Source organism: Gopherus flavomarginatus, chromosome 1, assembly GCF_025201925.1.
Source record: "Gopherus flavomarginatus isolate rGopFla2 chromosome 1, rGopFla2.mat.asm, whole genome shotgun sequence".
Lineage (NCBI taxonomy): Eukaryota > Metazoa > Chordata > Testudines > Testudinidae > Gopherus > Gopherus flavomarginatus.
Window position 1 is genome coordinate 26,135,672 of NC_066617.1, and position 25,763 is coordinate 26,161,434.

The 25,763-nt window shown below is 41.5% G+C and overlaps 1 protein-coding gene across 3 annotated transcripts in view; it reads right to left on the reverse strand.

Moving 5' to 3' along the window:
* RSBN1L (round spermatid basic protein 1 like) overlaps positions 1-25,763 on the reverse strand; it is a 100,604-nt gene that overhangs the window by 53,613 nt on the left and 21,228 nt on the right. For 2 of the 3 annotated variants that reach the window (XM_050936843.1, XM_050936842.1), the window contains one exon: positions 4,080-4,723. In XM_050936843.1, the coding sequence (XP_050792800.1) occupies positions 4,080-4,723 (644 nt within the window). The remainder of the gene's footprint in view (positions 1-4,079; positions 4,724-25,763) is intronic. The other variant, XM_050936844.1, reaches the window with a different exon arrangement.

The following is a 25,763-nucleotide window of genomic DNA, read 5'->3' on the forward strand; positions in this document are numbered from 1 at the left end:
TATTAGCTCTTCTTGATAGATGGGAGAAACAGTACAATTAAGGAGTTTTCCATGATTACACAATGAGTCACTAGAAGAGCTAGAATGAGTACCTAAGTCTTCCAACTCATACTCCAGCATCCTATCCACTGGACTATATGCAGGCAAGAGTGCTCACAAATGGGAGCTATGGTGGAAGTAGAAGCCTAGGACTTCTATAATGCAGAGCTAAAGGCAGATTTGAAAAGTGAAAATTCTTCAAGATATACTGCAATAGAAGCAGAAGGCATAAGAATCCCTTAGGTAACCGGAGAATATTCAGAAAAATGTTGCAGCTCGGATGAAGCAGCTATGAGACTCATATCCAATGGCCACAGGAATCTTAGTTTAACTTTGTAGTCCTAAAATTTTCCTAAGTGGCAAAATGAGAAACATGAGAAGATGGATATGAATTACAAGCAAGCAGACAGATTGGGGAGGCTTAGCAGCATTAGCCCTTTATGACCAGCCAGCCAAGATCTTGATTCCACTGTTTTCTGGAGACATTAAACCAAAGACGGTAATGAGAATTTTCGCAATATATATAGTGTGCCTGTTAAGTTAGCAAATACACAAGAAGCAAAGCATTAGCTGTCATGCAGCCAAATTCTGACAAGCCAGCATATGTAGAGTGGTCAGTGTTCAGACAACAGAGAATGCACACCAAGTCTCCTGAAAACTTAACAGAGAACACAGAGAAGAAAAAACACAAGATACAAAGCTTTCATTCCAAATAAAATGCAGACAATGAAAAAGAAAGAGAATCTTGGATGCATTAATGCATGGATCTCTTGCCTCCCCAATCCCTATCATCCTTAGTCTTTTTGCATGCCTCCAACTAAAATTTTAAATTTAAGCATAGAAAATTTTAAAGTTCTTACAACCAACAGTTATAGAACTGTTATAAGTATGAACAAGGAATGAAGACTGTTATAATGTGGTATTAATTAGTAGTTTTAATAGGATATTCAATTTACCATTTATATGAACACATGTAGGTATAGTTACAAATCAGAACAAAAAGTAAGAGTTCTTCTCTGTAACTTGAGATAGAACAACAAACAACAACAACAACAAATAATCCTGGGGAATGTAAAATGATACACAGTGTAATATTCTTTTCCTCCCTACTGCTAGTCAAACAACCATCAAACGGATCTCTAAGAGAAAAGATGGAATATTGAATTAAACGTTCCACAGCTGTTAGCTACCAAAAAAAAAAGTCAGCGCAAAGTATAAGGACAGCAACAAGTTCCGTTTAAAAAAGAAAGGCTGAAAGGATTATGGGAAGCAGTGTAAAGCAAGAGAAATAGCATAAGGGAGGTGAGTGAGTTGAAAATAAGGAGGCTGAAGTGAGAAGAGCCAACATAACCAGACAGAGAGAGAACACGGATAAATGAGATGTGCTCCTAACTCTATTAAGAGAATTCAAAGGGTTTATTATTGTCTGAACTGCTTCAGTATAAGAGACAAGCTACCCAGCATAATTTATCAGAGAGAAAAAAAGTTTGAGACCACTAGATGTTCTGGTGAATGGTAATTTGGTTCAGAGGGCAATACTACTAGTACATGGTACTGTGATTCAGATTCAAAAAGAGTTATCAAACTAAGTGACTCTGAGTCATTCAACCCTAGTTACACTGCACTAGAAGGAAGAATTATAGCATGTGTTCTCTCTAACAATTTCAGACCTAATGACAGTTCACAGAGGAGCTATATTAATCTTTCTTTATTCAAAAAGAGGCTGCTGAAATGCAAGGCTTTTGTGAGGGCTTAAGAGTAGATCACAGATGACACCTATTGAGGAGACAATAGCAGAAGTGAAAAAATAGAAGGAGGGAATGGCAGAAAAATGGTATGGGAAGGAGGGAACGATTGGATTGGAATAATTTGGCCACAAGTTCAGTCAGTATATGACAGAATCAGATTAAAGGAACTAGAAGAATCTCTCCACTTGAGAGAATCTGGGAAGGTCTTCACTTGAGACTGTTGCTGAGTGACTTTCTAGGAATGAAACTAAACATAATTAGTTTTCCTCATAGCTAACCTAACTATAAGGATAGTTAAGCTCAGGAATAGGCTTCCAGGGGAGGCCCTGGCATCCCCATTGTTGGAGTTTTTTAAGAACAGATGGGACAAACACCTGTCAGGATGGTCTAAGTTTACTTCATACTGGTGCAGTGCATGGGGCTGGACTTAATGACTTCTCATGGTCCCTTGTAGTCCTACATTTCTATGATTCTACAAGAAATACAAGAAAATCAGTGGTATTTAAAGCTCTCTTATTATGATTTCTTATTTAAACATATGATTCTATTGTAAAATGCAACTAACATAGCACAGAGGTGGTCCATGTGTCTCAAATTTCCAGATTCAATTTGCTCAATTTACAAGATATTTTATTTAACTGATAATACTACAAACTGAGCTGGGACCTAAAGTCATGTTGTGGTCTGACGTATGCTACAACAGCAGCTACTGCAACTGAAATTTTGCTATACTGATTCACACGACAGAACAGAAATCTAGTTCACTCTCCCAGAGCTGTGTATCTCTCGGTGGTGCTAAAAAAAGCAGAAGCTTATATGTGTCACTTGAAACAGGCAGATATAGCAGAACTTTTCCCTGTGTGTGTTCTGGAGCTTAAGTGCCATCTTCACATACTTTTCTTGTCATAACCATACAGGTAATCAACCCATAGCTTCAGGGTAGTTTATCTATCTAAAAACTCACTTCTAATGCATACATCACGACAGTACCTAGGTACCACATACAGAAATAAAGACCACAGTTGGATCCATCTTGACTACTTTAAGCTGTCTCATGAAGTGAGAACATTTTTGGTGATTATTCCATAATTCTAGAAGTCTTATTTAAGACAGGGAGTAAGGCTTTGGTACCGATATTTGTGGCAGTACTGAATGTAGGTCTTCTGTAGCAAAAGAGGATGCTTTGTCTGTTAACCACCAGTTTTCACAGCAACATGTCTTAATACTGGGTATTCCTTGTGGGCAGTTCTTTTCTGTACACTATGCACGTTTTAGCAAAAGGTTATTTTGCAAAGTTTTACACACAAACTAAAATGGATAGTATACTATTCACATTTGAACACAAATTTTTATGATTACATTTATATAGGCAGAAGTTATATGTGATTTTTTAAATGGTATATGAACATTCTTTAAAAACCACATAGTAACTTGTTTCTTCTGGTAAACAGAGTTAAATGTAAATATTATCCAAATTTGATGTCGCTAAAAATAGAATTCTTCAGCTTCTTCATTAGTTCTTTCATGAAGATCTATATAGGTGTTTATACAGCATTTATCATGGTAATCTAATGAAACTAAAAATAATTAATCTCCTGAAGTTATACAAACTGAAATGATTTGTGTTCCTCTAAGAAATAATAACTCTTAAAGAGAGTTAAGAAATATCTAGCAAACAGCAGCTATTGTTAGAGATTATACAATAATTTTCCTCAGATAAAACCTAATTCAGGAAGTTGACCCACCATTTTGCCCCATGATTTAATAACTTTCAAGGGAACAGAGTTAACTGAAAGGATTCAGACTAGCTGTAGGTCAGTGCCACTATATGGATGCATTTAGAAGCGTCAATATACATCTTAATATACAATAAACTGTGCATTAGATGGGCTCTATGTATAAAATGTTACTATTTTGTGAAATAAGAACTTTTGTAGCCTTATGGTTCGTGTCCAGATATCTAAATGAAGCCAACACCAGCCAGAAAATTCATTCTCATGCTCCAAACACGACAGCTATTTTTCAGCCAAGGAAAACCAATCTCTAGAAGTGTGTACACATATACACACTTCAACTGATCATGGAAAGTGCAATGGAATGTCTGAATGCAAACAAAGCTTCCTTATCGTCTATATTTTAAGAATAAATAGTTGATTACTCAAATATTCTTCGGTTATTAATCTTCTGTTTTATCTATATACTCTAGCTGATAGTAACTGCGTTAAAAAAATAATTTATAGTTTATTTGAAACCATTAGATGTTTTTAGAAGATAAAATGTGTAACCTCTTACCTGAGCATGGAAATTTGACATAGTCGTTGTCTCTATATCCTTCTTTCCCAAAATCTCCATTTTCACTGGTGAATTGGGAAAATTAAATGAAAAGTAGTCTAAAAAGTCAGGTAAATAAGTAGCTGCCCCATGAACAATACCCATTACATAGTAAGCTGCACAGTTTTCATTTTCACTAAAAACCAGACCCACAAACTCTTCTGCAAACCTCTCCATCTCCACAGGAGACAAGTGAGAGAGTTCATTACTGTAGGCATGGATAACTGATGCACCTCCATTAGGCTGGTGCTCAATATGAATGAGCTGTTTGAACTCCAATGTGTCCAACCTTTTGAGTTTATTCTGAACCCGTGGCTCCTTTAACGAGACAAATGGAAACTCACTGTTCTCGGGTATCTTGGACCCACAGTCCTTCTTGGGATCCATATTCTTCTCACTGAAATCCTTAAGATGATCATCTATGATGCCTTTGGCTTCTTGATCCTCAACATCAGAAACCAATCCTGAGCAGATGGTCTGAATAGATTTGCTGTACATTTTTGGACGCTTCCTTTTCTCACATTCTTTGTGTTTCTTTTTCTTTTTCTTCTTTACCTTTTTAATTAGTAATTCTTCTACATTGGTTTTTGGTTTCTCCTTCCCACCTGTAAAGAGGAAAGAGATTTCTGAAACATCTTTATTTCCCTATTTAAGTAATAGCATTAAAAGTTACCCATACATACCCCTATAAGAGGCATGCTGAGTGAGACTTAACACTACAATTAAAGTATTAAACAACTTTAGAGGTATTTTACTGAAACCAAATAGAAACTAGAGCAATGTTATGCAGTCACGTTATGTCTGACCACTTATTGAAGCAGGATATTGACTATACCACCAGTCATCTCCAGAACCTCAAAACTTACCATTAGCTATAATCCTATCAAATGTGTTTTATCTTCATATTATGCATTATGAAATAAGTACTCTGGAATACTGTGGATAGAATTACTATTTATGATTAGAAACATGGCTCAGTTAAAAAACAGGAGTTTTCAGCTTTTAAAAAAAAAATTCAGCAGACTCATGCACTCTGAAAAAGGTAATAACCCTATTCTGAATATTGTTCTTTTGCTTATACTATTGAATTAGATAAAATGTGTGTGGGTGCAGGAGACGGCAAAGAAAGGCTCACCAAAAAAAACCCAGATTGACCATGAAAGGAAAGTTTTGTACAATCACAATCTTACCTATGCTGTTTAATCAGAGGTGCAACCTCATCAGCAGTTATGCCAGTAGGTTAAATGATTTAAATGCAGACTGCAGTGCTGTAGCCATGTTGGTCCCAGGGTATTAGAGAGACAAGGTAGGTGAGGTAATCTATTTTATTTACTCCTGGCAGAATTCTGTGCCACTGCGCAATGCAGAATTTGCACAGAATTAATGTTCTGTGCAGAATTTCCTTTTTCCCCCATAGAACTGATGCTGCACAGCTGCTGGTCAGCCCAGGAACTGCTGGACCTGGCAGAGCCCAGCACCCCAGCTTGCAAATAGAAGACTGCGTGGGGGGGAGGAGGGGAGAGGAGGCGCTGGAGAGTTCCTGGCAGCTGCAGTTCCCAGTACATCCTGAAGGAAGGAGGTAGTGTGCAGGAAACTCCATACAAGCCTGGGACCCAGTATCAGGCTGTTTCTCTCTAGATCCCTGGGCTCAAGGCCCCACTGAAGCTAGCCTCTGTGAGGAAGGGGTTGCAGGTGTCTGGGCTGGGGGGCCCCATGCCTAGGCTCTATGGGGGCTGGGTGAGCACCCCAAGACGGGGCTCTGAGGGGGAAGGAGGTGTCGGTGTCTGCACTGGGAAGGGGCACCCCGCAGCTAGGCTCTGGGGAAAGAATGTGTGGGTGTCTGGGGTATTTGGTGGGGTTTCTTTAACTCACTGCTCCTGGAATTTTTTTTTTTTTGGTCATCTGTATTGTTACAGAGTTGCTGACATATTTTGAAATAAAATTACCAAAATAATTGAATCTGGTGTGCTTATATTGTGTTATTTTGACAAATAAAATATGCAGAATTTGAAAAAATATTGTGCACAGAATTTTTAATTTTTTGGTGCAGAATTCCCCCAGGAATATTAATTGGACCAACTTCTGTTGGTGAGAGAGACAAGCTTTCAAGCTACACTGAGCTCTTCTTGAGGTCTAGGAAAGGTACTAAGAAGTGTCACAGCTAAATACAAAGTGGAACATATTCTAGAAGACTATTCAAGATGAAATGGCCCATTAATACCTCTGCAGTCATAGAATAAAAAAAATAGGTGGTGCATTACAGATTGTTCTAATAAGCCATAAATCCAATGTCTTTATTAAGACCATGATATTTCGCGTCCAGCAAAATTATGAATTTAAGCTCCCAGGCTTCTCTTTTGAAGGTTTTGCACAGGTTTCCTCTGACAATGAGGACTGATAGGTCAGAAATGGAGTGATCATTTGTCAAAAATGTTCACCACATGAATGTTTTTGTCTTTTATCTTGTTTCTATGAGAGTTCATTCAAGAGAGTTGAGATTGTCCAGTTTCATCCACATTGTATTTTTGGGGGCATTTAGTGCAGTGGATGAGGTACAGCACATGTTGCAAGAGAGACATGCAGGTAATGTTACAATATGTCCAGGTTTTCACGGACATTGCCTCTTTTTTGAGGTTCTATCCTCTGTCCAGATGGTTTTTCCAAACAGGAAATGTCCTGGATTTCTGCTGTGCAGACACTGCAGCTCAGAAAGAGTCCCAATTGATCCATTCGCCAGCAGCCACAGCTGCCACATCCCACTCACCCAGGCCCCAGATGCCAGCCCTGGGGAGGAGGTCCTGCAGGGGGGCACTGACTGGTGGCTCTTGCTGTGGCCTATGCTTGCACCAGTCATGCTGCCACCCTGACAGGGAGCAATACTACTCCCCCATTTCTAGTGAGTGCCCCCACCACAGGTACCCACCCCACACAACTCCCCACCACCAGCAAGGTCCTCTGTTTGAGAACTTGAAATATAGTAGCCCTATGTGTAGGACCCAAAGATCTTGAAAGGTGCATTATGTGAGATATGTCTGCAGATTTTTCATCTGTGGTTATGGCTGGTTCTGGTACTGCTTTGTGCTGGTTTCCTGATCGGTGGGGAGTTTGCTTCCAATTATGAGCTTGGCAAGACAGAGATTGTTTGAAGGTCAGAAAAGGGGTTCAAGAAAGATTTTTCAGGATATGGTCCCCACTGAGTAGGGACTGTAATTGTTTAATGATACTCCATATGGGATACAGTTATGTGGAAGGTGCATTATTACTTAGAATGCATGTTTACTGCATATGCTAAACAAGCTGTTCCACCTCTGAGTACCATTCCCAGATCTGAAGACTTCTCTAGGGCAGCATTTCTCAAATGCGGCCACTATGACTACATGTAGCCACCAGGGCCTTTTCTTGTGGCCATAGCCTCCTGGGCTGTGACTTGAGGGGGTGTGTCTGGCATACAATATAGTAGCCCCTCCCCCTCCTGCATACACCACCTTCGTGTTGATTGCTGGGGCTACCAGTAGGGGTTGGGCCCACCCCCACTCTGGAGACACCTGGGGCACAAAGCTGGAGAATTCACCTTTCCCTCCATCTTCCCAATGGCAGTGTGGAGCTCAGGCTTAGGGCTTCAGCCCTGTGGGGCAGGGGGTAGGATAGCAGGTTCCAAGCGGTGGGCTTTGGGCTCCGGGCCCCTGCTGCCGCCCCAGGCCCCCTCCCACCCATCAACCCCCATTGCTCCTGGCCTCCGCTGCTTCCCCCAACTTCCTATCCAGGGCTTAATTTGGCCCCAGGCTTGACAGGGCTGAGTAAGTCTTCCGTGAAAAGTAACACTTCTTAAAAGTGATATTAATAAACATACAGAGTTACTAGCTAGCAATAAATTACAATGATTTGGATGTGTATATGTACATATTTGTGTTTTTCCTAAAGCAAATTAAGTATTTTAGGAAAAAGTGAAAGAGCAGCCACCAGCAAGAGTTGGTAGCTGCACTCTGAGGCCACCAAAAAACATGTCCTGAGAACCCCTGCTCTAGGTCTATATCGACACTTAAAATGCTACCACAGCACAGCTGTAACACTGCAATTATGCCACTGTAGCACTTCACTGTAGACACTCACTACATTGATAGGAGGAGTTCTGTCACTGTAGTTAATCCATCTGCTTGAGAAGCAGTAGCTAACTAGTGCTGTCTGCACCAGGCGGTTAGGTTAGTATAGCTACAGCCAGAGTTAGGTAGACATAAGCTGCCTTATGTTGACCTAACTCTAAAGTGTCTACACTACAACGCTGCTCCTGCCAATGTAAGTGCCCCACTACACTGACCTAATAACTCCACCTCCACAAGAAGTATAGCACTTAGGTTGATGTAGTTAGCATGACACGGTGTCTGTGCAGACACTGCACTACTGACATCGCCCCAGCTGGGAGCCATGCACCCAACTCCCTACTGGGAGCTAGGCGCAGAGCCAGCAGCCCGAGCTGTCAGCCTGCCACACTGCCCTACTTAAGCCCATTTAAGCGCTCCTGGTGGGGACACAAACCCCCGGCAGAAAGAAGGTAGTGTGGACATGAACATCTGCAGTAATTACTGCGGTGGCTATGACTGTAGCGTAGACAGGCCATGGCTCGGAGGGGTGGATTTTTCACATCCAAAAAAAAAAAAAGATAACTATGTAAGTTTTTGGGGCAGACCAGCTGTAGCTCAACAGCTCATCTTTTTCACCAACAGAAGTTATCTTTTACTGGAGCATTACCTCGCCCACCTTGCCTCTTTAAATGCTGACTGTCAGCCAGGTTGCTAACCAAAAGATCTGAAAATTGCCATTGAGCATCCAGCCACTTATCTGCCTGAGGCTCATGCCGCTGCCAGAGTCCTCTCCTCTCTTGCCATGTAAATTATGGAGTGGTCCTGCCAGCACAACATACAGTTGAGCAGGACTTTTCATATAGAGCTAGTTTTTCCAGTGTCTTAAAATCTACATGTATACTGAAGCTGGCCTGAAAATTGGTAAACAGACCACAGTAGAGTTAGTGGTACAAGTTTGGGATCATTTGCTAAAGGGGCTCCCAAGCATAACTCTCTCCAGATAATCTCATTTTAAAATTTGCTGTTTCTTACAGCACTTTTCTTCCAACTTTTTTTTTTGGGGGGGGGGCAGGGAGGAGGAGGAGATGGACATGGTAGGGGCACATATGGGCAAAAATCTTATCCCCCAAAAACTTCTATTGTGGGACTACTCTGAGCTTATTTAGAGTCCACAGTCCACCTTGAGAATTTAATAATTGACGTTATCAGGCTTTCTTACTTGGTCTACAGAATGATGCACATGACTGATTCAAGCTAAAATTAGCCACATGCCAGAGACTCCCCTTAGATACAGTGGGAAAGGCTTGGAGCAACATTACTATACCACATAACCTCTAAGTGCTCTAAAAATTCTCAAACTCCAAAAACTGGTATGCCACACCAAGGGTTGGGTGTAGACATTGCAGTACAAATTTGGGGCCCTTGAGCCAAGAAGTTCCAAAGATGCAGTTCTCCAAAAGTGACACATTTTTAAAAATGCTGGCTTGGTACATAGCACTGTCCATATCATGGTGAGAACTAGGTGGTTTGGGGTATGACAAGCACATAGTGCTGAGATTAGCAGGGAGGAGAGAACCACAAGTTGATGAATGAGTTAGGTCACACCTCTGCCAGGCTACTGAGGTGTGAAGCTGCCACTGCAAAGCTCCTATTATTTTTTCCTCCCTTTAGAAATACCATTTTCCCCTGCTTCTGTGTGAGTAAGAGGAACTCTGAACTCTTTTCCCCACTCATTTTCCCCCCCAAACAAGGAAATGGGCTCTGGGATTCCCCACCACTCACCCTTAATAACAACCCCTCCCTGTCAGGAGTTTCTTAAAACACAGGGCTGTCACACGATTAAACAAATTAATTGCAATTACATTGTTAAACAGAATACCATTCATTTTAAATATTTTTGGATATTTACTACATTTTCAAATATATTGATTTTAATTATGAAGAATACGAAGTGTACAGTGCTCACTTTATTTTTTATTACAAATTTGCACTGTAAGAAACAAACAAGTGTATTTTTCAATTCACCTCACACAAGTACCCTAGTGCAATCTCTACCATGTTTACAATGTTTACAAATGTAGAATTATAAACAAAAAAACTGCATTCAAAATAAAACAATGTGAAACTTTAGAGCCTACAAGTCCACCCAGTCCTACGTCTTGGTCAGCCAATCACTCAGACAAACAAGGTTGGTTACAATTTGCAGGAGATAATGCTGACATTGTAAAGAAGACATGGGCACTTGAAAGTGAGAACAGGCGTTCGTATGGAACTGTTGTAGCTGGTATTGCAAGGTGCCAGATGTGCTAAAGATTCATATGTCCTGTCATGCTCCGATCACCATTCCAGAGAAATGCTGATGATGGGTTCTGCATGATAACTATTCAAAGAGGTGCGGACTGACGCATGTTCATTTTCATCCCCTGAGCCAGAAGCCCCCAGCAGAAGGTTGATTTTCTTTTTTGGTGGTTCGGGTTCTGTAGTTTCTGCATCAGAGTGTTCCTCTTTTAAGACGTCTAAAAGCATGCTCCACACCTTATCCCTCTCAGATTTTGGAAGGCACTTCAGATTCTTAAACCTTGGGTTGAGTGCTGTAGCTATTTTTAAAAATCTCACAATGGTACCTTCTCTGCATTTTGTCAAATCTGCTGTGAAAGGATTCTTAAAATGAATATGTGCTTGGTCATTATCCAAGACTGCTATAAGGTGAAATACATGCAGAATGCAGGTAAAACAGAGCAAGAGACATACAATTCCCCCCACCCCAAGGAGTACAGTTATAAATTTAATTGACTTTTTTTTTTTTTAAACGAGAATCATCAGCATGGAAGCATGTCCTCTGGAATGGCCAACGGGCATATGAATGGTTAGCGTATCTGGCATGTAAATACCTTGCAACACCGGCTACAAAAGTGCCATGCAAACGCCTACTCTAACTTTCAGGTGACATTGTAAATAAGAAGCAGGCAGCAGTATCTCCTGTCAATGTAAACAAACTTGTTTGTCTTAGCAACTGACAGAACAAGAAGTAGGATTGAGTGGACTTGCAGGCTCCAAAGTTTTACACTATTTTGTTTTTAAGTGCAGTTCTGTAACAAAAAACCTGCATTTGTAAGTTACTCTTTCACAATAAAGAGATTGCACTTCAGTACTTGTAGGAGGTGAACTGAAAAATACTATGTCTTTTGTTTATCATTTTTACAGTGCATATATTTGTAATCAAAATAATAAAGTGAGCACTGTGCACTTTGTATTGAATTGCAATTTCAATTGGTATTCTATTGTTATAAGTGCGATTAATCGCAACTAATTTTTTTGAGTTGAGTGAGTGAGTTAACGGTGATTAATTGACAGTCTTATTAAAAACAAGGGAAATTCACTAATAAAAAGCTTTGCTGAAGGGGTGTTAAGGCTGCTTAGCAGTGCCTCATATCCTTCCAGAATGTGGAAGCTGGAAGCCAAAGATAGGCTCTAAGAATCAGGAACAGCATGCAACCAGACAAAACACAAGTTCGAAAACCAGCTATTGTCATGCTCCCTATACCACAATGGACCCAGACTTCAGACAGAGGAAGTTAAAAAACCCAAAAATATGGCACAGGGAATTAGGTATGTGTCTTATACATTAACATGCGGATTGTAGCAACAGAAGAGAGAGCAGGGTTGGTTTTTGTATTTTCTTAGTTAATTTAAACAAATTACAGATAAGCAGGGAGCTTGAAGGCAGGTGTAATACCTGAAACCACTTAGCTCTTTAAATTGTCTAGATTTAATGTTGGTGTCCCTGCAGGTACCATTTTAAACATTGCTATACATTTCCAGACTGCCCTATGCTGAACGCTACTTTGGCAACTATGAGTGAGATCAAGGCATTCATTATCTGTCAGAGTAGGGAATCTTCCCTCCACTCTCAAAGTGGCAAAGAAGGGAATGGAAGTTGGTTTATTTTGGGGGGGGGGGGGGGGGGAGTATTACCAGTAGTATTGAGAATGGAAGTCAAATCCATTAAAACAAGTATGGAATTATATCTGATTTTTGATTGTTTAAACTAACCATGAAGTACAAGTAGGTTCCTACACTATTTTTAAACAGATACTTGTTTTCCCTTACCCAAAAATGACACAGAAGAGTACTAAATGTTTCACTACCTTGGGTACTTTGTATAATGGCCCCCATTACTGTAGTATCTGAGCATATCACAATCTAATCTATTTGTTCAAGACAGTATCTCAGAAACTATCAGAGGCAGGGAAGATAAGAGAAAGGTTCTTTGATCAGTCTTCTATGGGAGATTATGACCAGCTTTGGCTGTTCAGTGAAGCCCAAACAGCACATGCTGTCAATGTATTTCACTCTACTCTTCTGCTAAGGAAGATGCAAGAGTGGCACACACACTTGTGCAATCTTCCACTTCTGCTGTACATGCGTTGTAGAGATAGTGGTGAGAAAGAAAGTCATTTCTCTTACATGCAGTTTTTAAACCATCACAAATGATTCTTAACCACATTTGGGTGTGCTTAATTGTATAGTGTACAATGCTAACAAGTAGACCCCCAATGAGCTTGCAGTTTAAGGCTATGTCTACACTACCGACTATGTGGACAAAATTTATATCACTCAGGGGTGTGAATATTCCACTCCCTGAACGACACAAGTTAGCACTGTGCACATTAGTGCTATGTTGGCGTATGTCAGCAGGAGAGCTTCTCCCACTGACACAGTTTATGCCACTCACATAGGTGGGTTTTTTATGCTGACAGGATCGCTCTCTCCTGTTGACATAGAGCGTCTTCACCACGTGCGCTATAAGCATAGACATGTCTTAAGGCAGAGGTACTCAGTAAGCGGACAGCGGGCCAAATCCAGACTGCCACATGATTTTCAACAGACCATGAAATCTTTTTTATTTACTTATTATCATTTCTGTTATTGCAGTGTGAAAAATGTCTCTCTGAAGTCTGGACCTTGACTATACCTTGACTGAGAAATTTGGACCTTGACAAAAAATAATTGGCTACCCCTGATCTAAGGTCTTGTCTATGCAAGAAACTTGCATATGTTTAAACTGATTTTGAAATAGATTTTAGTTAAACCAGTGCAAACCCAATTTGTGAACATGCTTAAATCAGTTTAATCACACTTCAGTTTAAATCACCAAATTAAGCTAAATCAACGTAAGTGTGTCCTCACTTATTTAACTAAATTTTAACAAGAGATTTTAATTAAACTGGTGAAACTTAAGTGTATATAAGCCAGGCTTGATAGGGCACTATTATATTAAAAGACCTCTGAAAAGTCAAGGACACATCTCATAATAGCAGCAAAGAATCCTGTGGCACCTTATAGACTAACAGACCTTTTGGAGCATGAGCTTCCTACGAAAACATCTGTTAGTCTATAAGGTGCCACAGGATTCTTTGCTGCTTTAACAGATCCAGACTAACACGGCTACCCCTCTGATACTTGACGTCTCATAATGCTTCCCCAGTCCTGTTGTCCCCCTGAAGTCCATGACCTTATCTTCACTAGGAAAAAGAATGGTTATTTAACACATTGGCTAACAAAACGTGAAAATATGTATATTTCCCCCCTCAGTACAGAACTAGTTCATCAGGTTAGTTAATCCTTTCTAGTGATTGGTGAAGAACTGTCTGTTCAGTTTTAGAGGCAGCAATTATACATATAGATACACACACATACATATTTAACCCCTAAGATTACTAAAACTGAAATATGTTAGCAATAATCGCTATTTCTTTCATTACTAATATAAGCATGACAGGAAGTGAAAGTGACTGTATACAAAGTTTTAATCACATGCTGGAGTGATGACACCATTTATGCACAGTTCTGAGAACTGCAGTTATATATTCTCCCCCAGGTCCTACAAGGGTCAAGGAAGCACCTGCTGGCAGCATGACCCTCAACAAGACCAGAGAGAGAGGTCCTCTCATCTTAATGAGACTCAAGAAAGTACTGGAACAGCCAAGGAGGGTAGGAATTAGTCTACTTTCTCTGACCTCCACACCTGGGGGCAGGAGAGGGACCAACAAAAGAGAAGCTGTGCTGGATGAAATTCCTCACCAGATCTTGAATGGAAAGCAGTGCTGGATGAAATTCTTCACCAAATCTTGAATAGAAAGCAGTGGAGATCCCCATATACCATCTCCCATCTACAGAAAATAGCAAGGAGAAGCAGCAGGCCTGGAGATCAAGGTCATCTCTTGCCCTCTCCTTGGGGTAAGGAGAGTGGGAACACCTCCACAGAGAGAATATGAGCTGGGCAAAGAGGAAATAGCACAGACAGGAAGGGAGACTGAAAACCGCTCATATTCCCCTGCTGAAAGATCCTTAAAATACACCAACTAGAGTGCAGACGTAGTTTTCTTATTTTTTAAAGGAATTAAAGTTTCTGGGCTTTACTGGGAGGCTTTTTTACTTTTACTGAGAGGCTATCCAATTAGAAAACTGGGTATTTTACAGTCAGTCTTCTTTAATCTTTAAACTTAACAGCCTCCCTTTAAGAAAGGAAGATTTTTTTTTATAGCTCCCTGCATTCTTACACTGGTCTTATTCTTCCCTTAAGTTACCATTAAGAACCGCTTAACAAGGGTTTTTGTTTTGTTCTGTTTTTTTAAACCACACACTACATACACAGGACTGATGTTAGTTTTAATCAAGCATTGTGCTTCACTTTTACCCTGAGAGCAAATCTTGCACTGTTCTTAACAGCCCAAGTTCCTGTATGGAAGATCCTTGGAATCCCACTATAATCATATGGGTCACTATCTTCCTATATATAAGAAAGCAACATTAAAAAAAGTTATTTAGTTGCAAAATCAAATTGTTGAAATTTAGAAATGCCAAATTTAAGATTGTGTTCAGAATTAATCCTGGCCCTCGTGTGCCCTTCCAAAGCACTGAATGAGACAGGGATCCCGTGGTAAAAAGTAGTGTACGATCATGCAACTAAAGACTGCATTGTAATACATATTATGCACAATGGTGCTAAATCAATGTTGCACAGACAGACAATCTTAAATCAGGCACATCTTGACTTTTCAACTTAAGTGTTCGTTAAGTTGATTTTTACTTCCCCAAAAGGGCAATTAAGAGTGCCTCTAGGGCAATGGGTCTCAAACTTTTTTTTTTTTTTTTTTTTTTTTTTTTAATGGTGACCCCTTTCACATAGCAAGCCTCTGACTGCAACCCCCTTTATACATTAAAAACACTAAGTATTTAACACCATTCTAAATGCTGGAGGCAAAGTGGGGTTTGGGGTGAAGGCTGACAACTTGCAACCCCCCATGGAATAACCTAACCACCCTCTGAGGGGTCCCGACCCCCAGTTTGAGAACCCCTGCTCGAGGGCATAGTGCATAAACAGTTTGATGAAAAGATTACACAGCAATCTAAAGCCAATTACATTCCGATATCAATTCTGTTTTAATATTCTGAATCAAAGCAAGATGAACAGTTAAACTATATAAAAGGCTTAAATTCCAAGTTAAACTTACTTTTTTTTTTAAAAATTCAAATTTCAAACATGAAGAATACAGGATCCACTCAAGGATATGCCACTGGCACTCACACTCACTGCTTGAACACACATCAAAAAGCTAAAGGTATGCGTTCACTGCAAAGTCAACTTGGATGACCAGCACCCAGGTCAGCTTAGCTCAGGTATGAGCAGACACACTGCAAATCATTCCCAAGTTAGCGTCCTCACTGGTGCTGCATTCAATGATGTGTGTTGCTAGGATTCCTGAGGGTCTTCTCATTCTTTACACTATAGAAAACTCAGCCACTCTATGCTTACTTCCCAGTGAGTTGTGGGAAAACTTGTATGTCCTTCCTGGCACATGGCAAGGAGAGGGGGGGAATTGTGGAAAGGTTTTGGAGGACTATCAGCACCCAAGTGATGTAGCCTGTGTCCTCACAACACAGGGGACAAGTTACCAATCAGACTGAAAGCAGCACTGAGCTCTATCTTACGCCAACAGCTAGGCCAGCTAGCCTGGTTTGAAAGCACTCTAAAGTTAGGTGAGCTTTGAGCAGGAGGACAGAACGGGGGTTAAGAAAAACACCAGACTTACTGAGTTAGCATATGTTTCTACTACACAGTTATCAGACCAAAGGACAGTGCCACTTGTGTTAAAGTTGCTTTTGTAAAAAGATGGGATTGGGGAGAAACAGGCCTAAAGCAACCCAAGAGGATTTGTGGGGTCTGGAAGGGCTGAAAGGAGGAGGAGAAAATTACTGTCTATCTTCTCCTTTCTAGAAGGACAGGCCTTCTGACTAAAAATAATTTTATGCTTTAATCATGTAAACCACTGTACAAATATTAAGTTTTACGGGCTTCTCTACACAGGGATTTTTAAACTAGATTCAATCAAGTTAGTCCAATTTGAAAATGCTTGCATACACATGACAACTCATCACTCTGCACTTACTCTTCATTGATCAGGAACTCTGGAGTCCTCTGGCAAAGTGGACTAGGGGTTTGCTTAGAACTGAATTAGTTCAGTCTTTTATGTGCATGAATTGCTGTGCACCACTTTTTGCATGCTTCCATTGGCTATCCCACACTGCTCTGCAGGTCGACCACTACTGATCTGTCCATTTACTTGTCTCTCCTCCCTGTCCTGGTGTCAAGTTTCCAGGATGACCCTTCTCTCTCTTTAAAAGATTGTGTACAGACAGATTTTGCCCATTTGCTCCTGGATCCCAGTATATCTTTATTTTGGTGATACAACTGCAATAGCAGTTCAGAAGCCCCACAACATGCTTTGCACAGCTGCTTGGATCTCTGTCAAGTCCTTGGATCTCACTGACATCCGGGAAGAAGCATCAGTTAATGAAACTCATGACTAAAGGATCTTCTCGAGGACACTACAAAGCACATGTCTGTGAGGGGTCAAGACTGGGACACCAATCAGTGCCAGATAAAGAGCAAGCAGCTCAGGAGAAAGCATATTAAATGAGGGATGAAAGGAGACATTCTCCCTTCAATACTAAGGATGACCAGCTAGACCCATCAGAGGATGAGCAGGGTGATGCTGGAGAGGAGCTGCCTCCTGGCAGTCAGGATCTTTTGAGACTCATGACCATCTGGAAAAAAAAGAGTCCCAGTCCTGCACTGCAACAGTTCCGGTCCTATATTGGATGATCCTGAGTTCCAGCCAGAAACCCAGGTGGGAGACAATGTCACATCCTCTGGAGGGAACTTCAGCACGTAAGTACTTATCTTTACAATGCGTTATTATTATTGGCGGTTGTGAGCTAAGAACCTCTCCCTTCCCCCACTCCCTTTTGCAAGCTTCAAAATGGCACCCGCCAGCATGGTGTAGTCACAGTCTGCCCCCCACAACTCTTCCTCAACAGATTTGAATAATGAAAGTATCTGTGCAAAATTCAAGTTTACTGAGACAGTGCTCACAGGAAAAGAAATCTATTTAGTTTTCTTTGTTTACCTGAGGCACAAGTGCATTCTGCATGCCTGGACAAGGCACAATGTGCTCCCCACTGAAGTTCAATGCCCTGTAACACACACTGTAGCTGACAGTCATTATAGGACCCCATCTATTCTCCTCTTCACATTCTCAGTCTTAAGTTTTGCTATATCTCCTCTGCACACATGGAGAAATAGCTCGATTTTGTTTTGCACATTAAGAATAGCCACATGCCCATGCTGCCTAGTATAGCTTGCAAATTTCTTTCACTCCTACAGCGCTTCTGTGGGGTTGGGGGGAAACCATCCTGCTAAATAACTTCACAGCATATCTTGCTGGTCTGCTCTTTGCCTTTCTGAATAAAACCACTTTCTACCTCCTCGTCATCCACCTTAGCATAATATCATTGAGAATGAGGACAGCCTAGATGTAGAGAGAATTACAATCCAGCTCACCTCCCAAGAACCCCATAACCCCTCTCTTTACACCTATGACATCATAACAGCACTTCCAGCACACAAACAGAACTGCAAACAAACCTGGAGCCACCCTCACCCCTAACAGCATGGAAGCAGACACAGTACAGTGAAATCCAAATACACGCTGACCACTTAGATCTCCGAATTTCTTCCGAGAATGGGAAGTGTTTTAGATGACAGACATGCTTAAATCATGATGCTTATTGTTCACATTCCAAACAAAGTAAGCTAAGGTCTCTCCCCCACCCCGCAACTCCCACAGCCATAGCACCTGCAACAGCCAGACAATCAAGGACAAAGTCTCTATATACTACTGACAGGCTGGCCAATCTGAGGGGGAGAAAGATGATGACTAGGGACAACATGTTTGCAGAATACATTACAGAGTCATAGAGGAAAGCCAGGCTGGCTGAGAGGTGGAGGCTTTACATGAAGAATCAGAAGGACAGAGAAATGCACTTATTTCAGGAGATCATGGCACAAGCCAAGGATAGAATCACCATACTTAGAGAGCATGGAAAAGACAGATGCAGAGGCAACTCACGGACAGTATCCCGAAACAGAAAGCCCTCCTGCAAAACATGTTCCTGATAGGCCAACAGGCCCTGCATTCCCATAATTTGGGACCCAGCCATGTCCTTCAGCACTTGGCACCGCTTTCCATTGGGACCAGCAGCAACTCCTAGCAGCTGTGATCATTCACAACAGATCCAACTTCTGGGCACAAAGAACACTTGCACCTGGAAGTCCAGCTCTTTTAAGCCTTGCAACAACCCTGAGAATTTTGAGCAGATGCACTCAGCCCCAGAATGCAAGCCAACAAGAGCCACAGGCAAGGCTTACAGTCACTTATCACCCTCACCAAACTGTGGTATTTGAAATGTCCTTACTGTTGCACTTTGAATTCTGTATGCACTGTTGCAGTAATTAAACACTTTGTACAGTTGGTCAATATTGTATTTAGAAACGTTTAGCTAACCAAAGATGATATTTTTCCATTGGTTTCATTAAAATGTTATAATTTTTATTGTTTCATAATAAAACCATTTACAATACAGGCCAAGTCATCACTGCATTTAAAATAAAGAATCTTTGAAATAAAGTTGAAATAATTCACGTTTTATAAAAGGCATATAAGAACATTAAACTTCAAAACGTGTAACCCCCAAGGAGATTACATAGATTCCTGGAGCTCTGTCTGCTGGCTGCTCAGGGAGGAGGAGCCAAGGCAAACTCAGAGTCTGCCCGGCAACCAATAGGGAGTGAGATGCCCCACCTAGGGAGTTGAGCAGAGGGGAGAAGCCAGTGAGGGCAAGGGCAGGACTGGTTGTGTGGGGAGCTGGCGAGTCCCAGGCCTGCAAGCAGGGTTCCGCCTGCGAACTGGCCTCTAGAGACCCGACCGCATATCCCTCAGCTGGGTTTTCCTTCCCCACAGATGATTCCCAGTTGGTAGCGTTTGCTGAGAAATTTCCCCAGCCAGGCTGGGTTCACCTCCAGCTCCCCTGGTGAGACAAGTCACCACATGGTCAGCTCTGCTAATCCAGGGAAGCTGCCTGCTGAGTGTGTGACTAGAGGTTGGGCTAGGAGGTTACAGTTTGGATGTTAGGGTAGTTGTATAACCTACAACTTGAGCCCTGCGCCCCTTTGTGATGAGGGAAGATCCCGGGACCAATGCAGCCTGATTCCTGCTTGAGGAGGATCCCTGACAGCAGATGATAGCCTCTCTGCAGTGACTGAGCAGTCCAGCATCATCTTCAAACCTGAAGATCATTCATGAAGATCTTGAGTGCACTGTCTTTAGTCAGTCAGGGAATTTGTTTTGGGGACCCCCTACTCCCTGAACTGTGTCCTCAAGCCAGAGAGTAAGGGTTTGAGGATTTTATAACCTACTGCTTATTACACCCGTGGAGGGATTCACCACCTCCTCCCACTTGTGGGTCCTTTGGGCTGTACTGAACCCAGTCAGTCACACTGCTAAACCACTGCAGAGAATTCTATAGATCAAGGGCCCTAGCAAAGTACGTGTACCAACAGGACACTAATTTTACACTTGTTACATCAAGTCACAGGTATTTTAAGTGTGGGCACCAGTGACCCTAAAAATAGTGTTTCACCCTGTTATGTTGTATTTGTTGCCTGTTTAATATAGTTGTTGTGTTGAATATATTTTTGTGTGTTGTTTTTTTTCTTGGCAGTCTCCAACTATCTGGCAAGTGGGGATTTCTCTGTAGCTAGAATTTTCTGCCCAGACTGCCCTGGTGACCCTGCCAGGAAGGAGCGAGGGGGGTGGAGGCACCACCAAATAATTTCATAACAAAAAAGAAAAAAAGGTTCACCCTGCTGAGTGGGTGGTGGGATCCAAAAGAACCCAGACCTGTCCATCAGAACCTGTAAGTGGATTGCCATTAAAGGAGATAATCAGGTGGAGAGGGGCGCTACACACGCACACAATGTTTTCCAGAGTTCATGTCTGCATCTCACCACCCATCCCATCCCCCCAGGCTAACATGTTCAGGCATGTGACTCAAAATACAAACAGTAGGCATCCCTGACAGCATTCCTATGGGTGTTTATATTCTCTGTGGAACCCCTACTCTCTGTTCAGACCTCAGAGCAAGTCTCCACACCTCAGTCTCCCCATCCATCAGTAAGGCTTTCCTCTGGCTCTCTCAAATACTGTCCAAAAACAAAACATGCACTTACAATGGTTGGAACATCTTTTTCTGCTGCTTCCAATCTATTCCACAAACAGTACCATCTGCCTTTCAAATAGCCAAATGCACACGACTACCAACTACTGAGGTGATAATTAAAATGTTCCTTCCTTCTGTACAAGCAGCTTACATATGGCTTCATTAGCCAAGGCATCTGGAGATAAACCAAATCTCCCAGAATAACCGGACCAACCTCCACACCATTAACGTTCACATTACTCCTGGGGGGCAAATAGTTCTCTTTCTCCATTAATTTAAATAGGACTGAGTTCTGAAATATCCAAGCATCGTGGACCCTTTTAGACCACCCTGCACTTATGTCTTTAAACCTGCCACGGTAGTCCACCAGTTCCTGCAGCGCCATGAAGAAATAATCCTCGCTGTTTATAAATGTTGCACCATGGCAGACAGGAGGGAAGGGACTGGAGGGAAATGATGGGGAAATTGATGGAACCATGTGCCCAATTCAGTTTAGGAACTTCATGCATGCAAACCATCAATAATCTGAGCATTACTAAGCTTCCTGAACTGGTTAGACAGCACCTTAATGGCTTAGCAGACCTGTATGAGAATAGTCCCAAACAGTTGATTTCTCCACACTGAATTGGTTGGCTACAGATTGGTAACATTCTGGAGTGGTCAACTGCCAGATGGCAATGCCAATGCCAACCTGTCTCTTCAAAGATATGGAGCAGTGCACCTTGGTATGCTGTCCCTGAAGCTCCTGGGTCAGTTCTACACTAGTTTCAAAAAAGGTAACCCTTCCTGCTCTGAAGTTTTCTTGCCACTGCTGGTCATTCGAGCTCTGCAGAACCATCTTCTCCCACCAATCCACACTAGATTTCCTGGCCCACAAATGACATAAAATGCTATGTAGATGATCCAGGAACTGGTCGTCTTATTCCAACATCTTGGCATCCTCCAGTTCTTCTACCTTGTCCTGCCACCACCACATCTGCTGCTGCCATAGAATATTTTCCTGCTCCCACATCAGCTTGGTGGCGTGACACACAAGTCCAATACAGAATTCATCTGGCTCCAAGTGCTGTAATACAACTGAAGCAGCCTGTGCATATTCACAGTTGTCGCCATAGAGGTACAGAGCAAGTTGGGTCCAGGCTGATGACAAACACAAAAATGGCATGAGCCAGCCCACAAAGGAAGTATGGGGCGGAGTCAGTGGAAACATAAGTTTTGTTTTTTTCTAAATTTGTACCCACCTGACTTTCCACATTCACAGCAAAAACAATCTTAGGATGCACAATGCTAAGCAGCAAAGCAACAGACCATAGGAAATCCTTAGCGAACACCGCATACACTACGTGCATATGTGTAACATCTTAGTTGAAACATTTTCTAATGAGATTATTCCAGTGCAGACATGTAAACCCATACAAAGGAAATAGCTTGCAATCTCAGATATTAGAGGAATCTATCATGGAGAATACTGATCAACATACTAGGAAAAATCTCAATTTTAAAAAGATGTATTAAGATTAAGAGAAATCTAATTTCAATCCAGATAAAAAGCAGAAAGCAACAGACTACCCTCTAAAATAGATCACTTCCATCTCTGGCTGCTCCATTTCATATTTATATGATCACAGTTAAGGGTATATACACAAAACCCTCCCACATCGGGGGGCCCAGAAATATGAAGCAAAGAGATGTGAAAATTCACTAATGTATTAAAATAGCTCTCTATGGAGTTGTGTGGACCAAAGGACTCATTCAGAATTCCTAGAATAATCAATGAGCAAGATTGTCACATATTACATATAATATGGTCTGGGAGGGTCCACGATGCCTGAATCTTTCATAACTCAGTTATATTTAAATAAATGGAGAAAACTGTTTGCCCTCAGGAGTACTGTGGACACTACTAGTGTAGAGGTCGGTCCGGTTATTCTGGGAGACCTGGCTTATCCCTTTTTTCCACCAAAAAGTTTAGTAGTAATTGGATGTCTAATACAGTGAACGCCAGTGAAAATCAGATAGGATCTAAGGCTCTAAGGCTAAAACAGGGAAAGAAAAAGTTAAAGAATTACTTGGACAAGTAAGATCTCTTCAAGTCACCAGGGCCTGATGAAATACATCCCAGAATACTCAAGGAGCTGACTGAGGAGATAGCAATTATCTTCAAGAAATCATGACAGATGGGACAGATTCCAGAAGACTGGAAAAGGGCAAATATAGAGCCAATCTATAAAAAGGGGGAATCAGGACAATTGGGAAAGTATAGACCAGTCAGTTAACGTCAGTACCCAAAAAGATACTGGGGCAAAAAAATGTAGCAATCGATTTGCAAACACCTAGAAGATAATAAGGTGATAAGTAACAGTCAGCGTGGATGTCAAGAACAAATCATGTCAAACCAACTTAACAGCTTTCTTTGACAGGTTAACAAGCCTTGTGGATAGGGGAAAAGCAGTAAATATGGTATATCTTGACTTTAGTAAGGCCTTTGATACTGTCTTGCATGACCTTCTCATAAACAAAGTAGGCAAATACAACCTAGATGGTGGCTGCATAACTGACTGGAAAACCGCTGGGGTCCTGCAGAGATCGATCCTAGATCCTGTTTTGTTCAATATCTTCATCAATGATTTAGATAATGGCAGAAAGACTACACTAATAAAGTTTGTGGATGATACCAAGCTGGGAGCGGTTGCAAGAGCTCTGGAAGATAGGATTAAAATGCAAAATGAAGAGGACAAACTGGAGAAATGATCTGAAGTAAATAGGATGAAATTCAATAAGGACAAATGCAAAGTACTCCACTTAGAAAGGAACAATCAGTTGCATACATGCAAAATGGAAAATGGAAAATGACTGCCTTGGAAGGAGTACTACAGAAAGGGATCTGAGGGTCATAGTGGATAAAGTAAATATGACTCAATAGTGTAACACTGTTGGGGAAAAAAATAGCAGCAAACATCACGCTGGGATATATTAGCAGGAGTGCTGTAAGCAAGACAGGAGGAATAACTCCACTCTACTCCATGCTGATTAGGCCTCAGCTGGAGTACTGTATCTAGTTCTGGCACCATATTTCAGGAAAGATGTGGACAAACTGGAGAAAGTAGAGAGGACAACAACAAAATTATTAAAGGTCTACAAAACATGACCTATGGGGGGGGGGGGGAACTGTTATGTTCTCTCACCTCCTTCAAGTACTTAAAAGGTTCTTACAAGGAGGGAGAAAAATTGTCCTCCTTAACCTCTGAGGCTGAGACAAGAAGCAGTGGGCTTAAATTGGACAAATGGAAGTTTAGGTTGGACATTAGGAAAAATTGCAGGGTCAGGGTAGTTAAACACTGGAATAAACTGCCTAAAGGAGGTTGTGGAATCTCCATCACTGGAAGTTTTTAAGAGCACATTAGACAGTCATCTGTCAGGGATGGTCTGGATAATACTTAAACCTGCCCTGAGTGCCGAGGACTGGACGAGAAGACCTCTCTATGATATTTCCATCCATAAGTATGCAAAATTGCAGCTACAAAGAAAGCCTGAGTTCACATTTCAATGAGGTGAACAGGAACAAGGTAGGGAAAGATTACAATTCTGCTTCTATAATTTGGCTGGAAATATATCATTACAAGAATGGAGTTATCAGGGAAGCAGCATATTAACATAGGAACATTAAAAATATAATTTGCATTTAATCTGTGCATACATACACACACACACATACATACATGTGTTCAGTGAGAAAAGACTCTTCTCTCTGCACTACAACTTTTAACATAGTTTTAACTGAAGGTAGACAAGCCATCTGCAACCACAGCAACTAACAGTTTTTGCCACTGCCTGAACCACAAAATGGCACATGGATTCCTTCCAGCAGCTAGTTCTGTACTCTCTGCAGTGCAGACAGAACCCTTGCTACGCCCACTTGACCAGTCCTCCCTCCTTTCTCCCAATCCTCTGTATAGCAGGATCTCTCAGCTTGTACTGCTCCCCATGTTGCACACAGAGCTGCACTAGCATGTCCATACCTGTTAAGGTTGGAGATTCAGAATTCCTGCAGTTTTATGCAAATAACCCAATGCCCTAATCTGCATGCTTGGTGAATATGCATATCCTTAGATACATAAATGGCAGCATATTTCCTTAACATCAGATCTTAAGACTGACAAATCTGCAGCACAGAGGAACAAACTTTAGGAACTGCAACTCTCCCGGGTGGTTTTGGCATCTTACCAGAATTAACATCTAAGTAACTCTAGTGGGTCTACCTGGCTGCTTTTTGTCCTCAACCCTATGGAAGGTTTCGGTTGGGTTGCTAGCCTGGTGCTGCTTGCTTTGGATCAGGAGGCAGATCTGTCTACCTACTGTAATCAGCTGTGAGATATTCTGCTTGGGCATCTGGCTCCTACCTGGGTGTCTAGCTCTGGCTACACCTTGCAGGGGAGGCTCTAGATGCCTCTGCACACTGCTCCCTGATGGGGAGAGGGAAGGGGAGAATAGAAAGGAAGTAGCTTTTGGCTGCTATTCGGTTACTTCACAATCCTATGTGACCACATAACCAGGGATTTGAAAAAATTCTTTTAAACCCTATAAAGACCTACCCACCAGATGCTCATTTTTAAGCTTACATCACTCAAATATTTACAGGACTATAACAAGTGAAAGTTTACTACTGGAAGTTAAACTTTAAACTTCAATTTTAATCCATTAGCGAAGAAGTTTATTCTATAAAAAGAAAATGGTAACGCTATAGTTTCTACTAGGCCTACTAGAGAATAATAAGTGTCTAGAAATTCTAGATGGATGGGAATATGTACAATCATTGGTAAACAACAAGAGGGGTAAAGCAAGCGTGCAGAATCCTGTTGCTGGATAGGCTGAAAAACTAATAGGTTATGTGTTATAAAAACCAAAAATTTCTTAGAGTGTACCAATACCTACAGTCAGATAC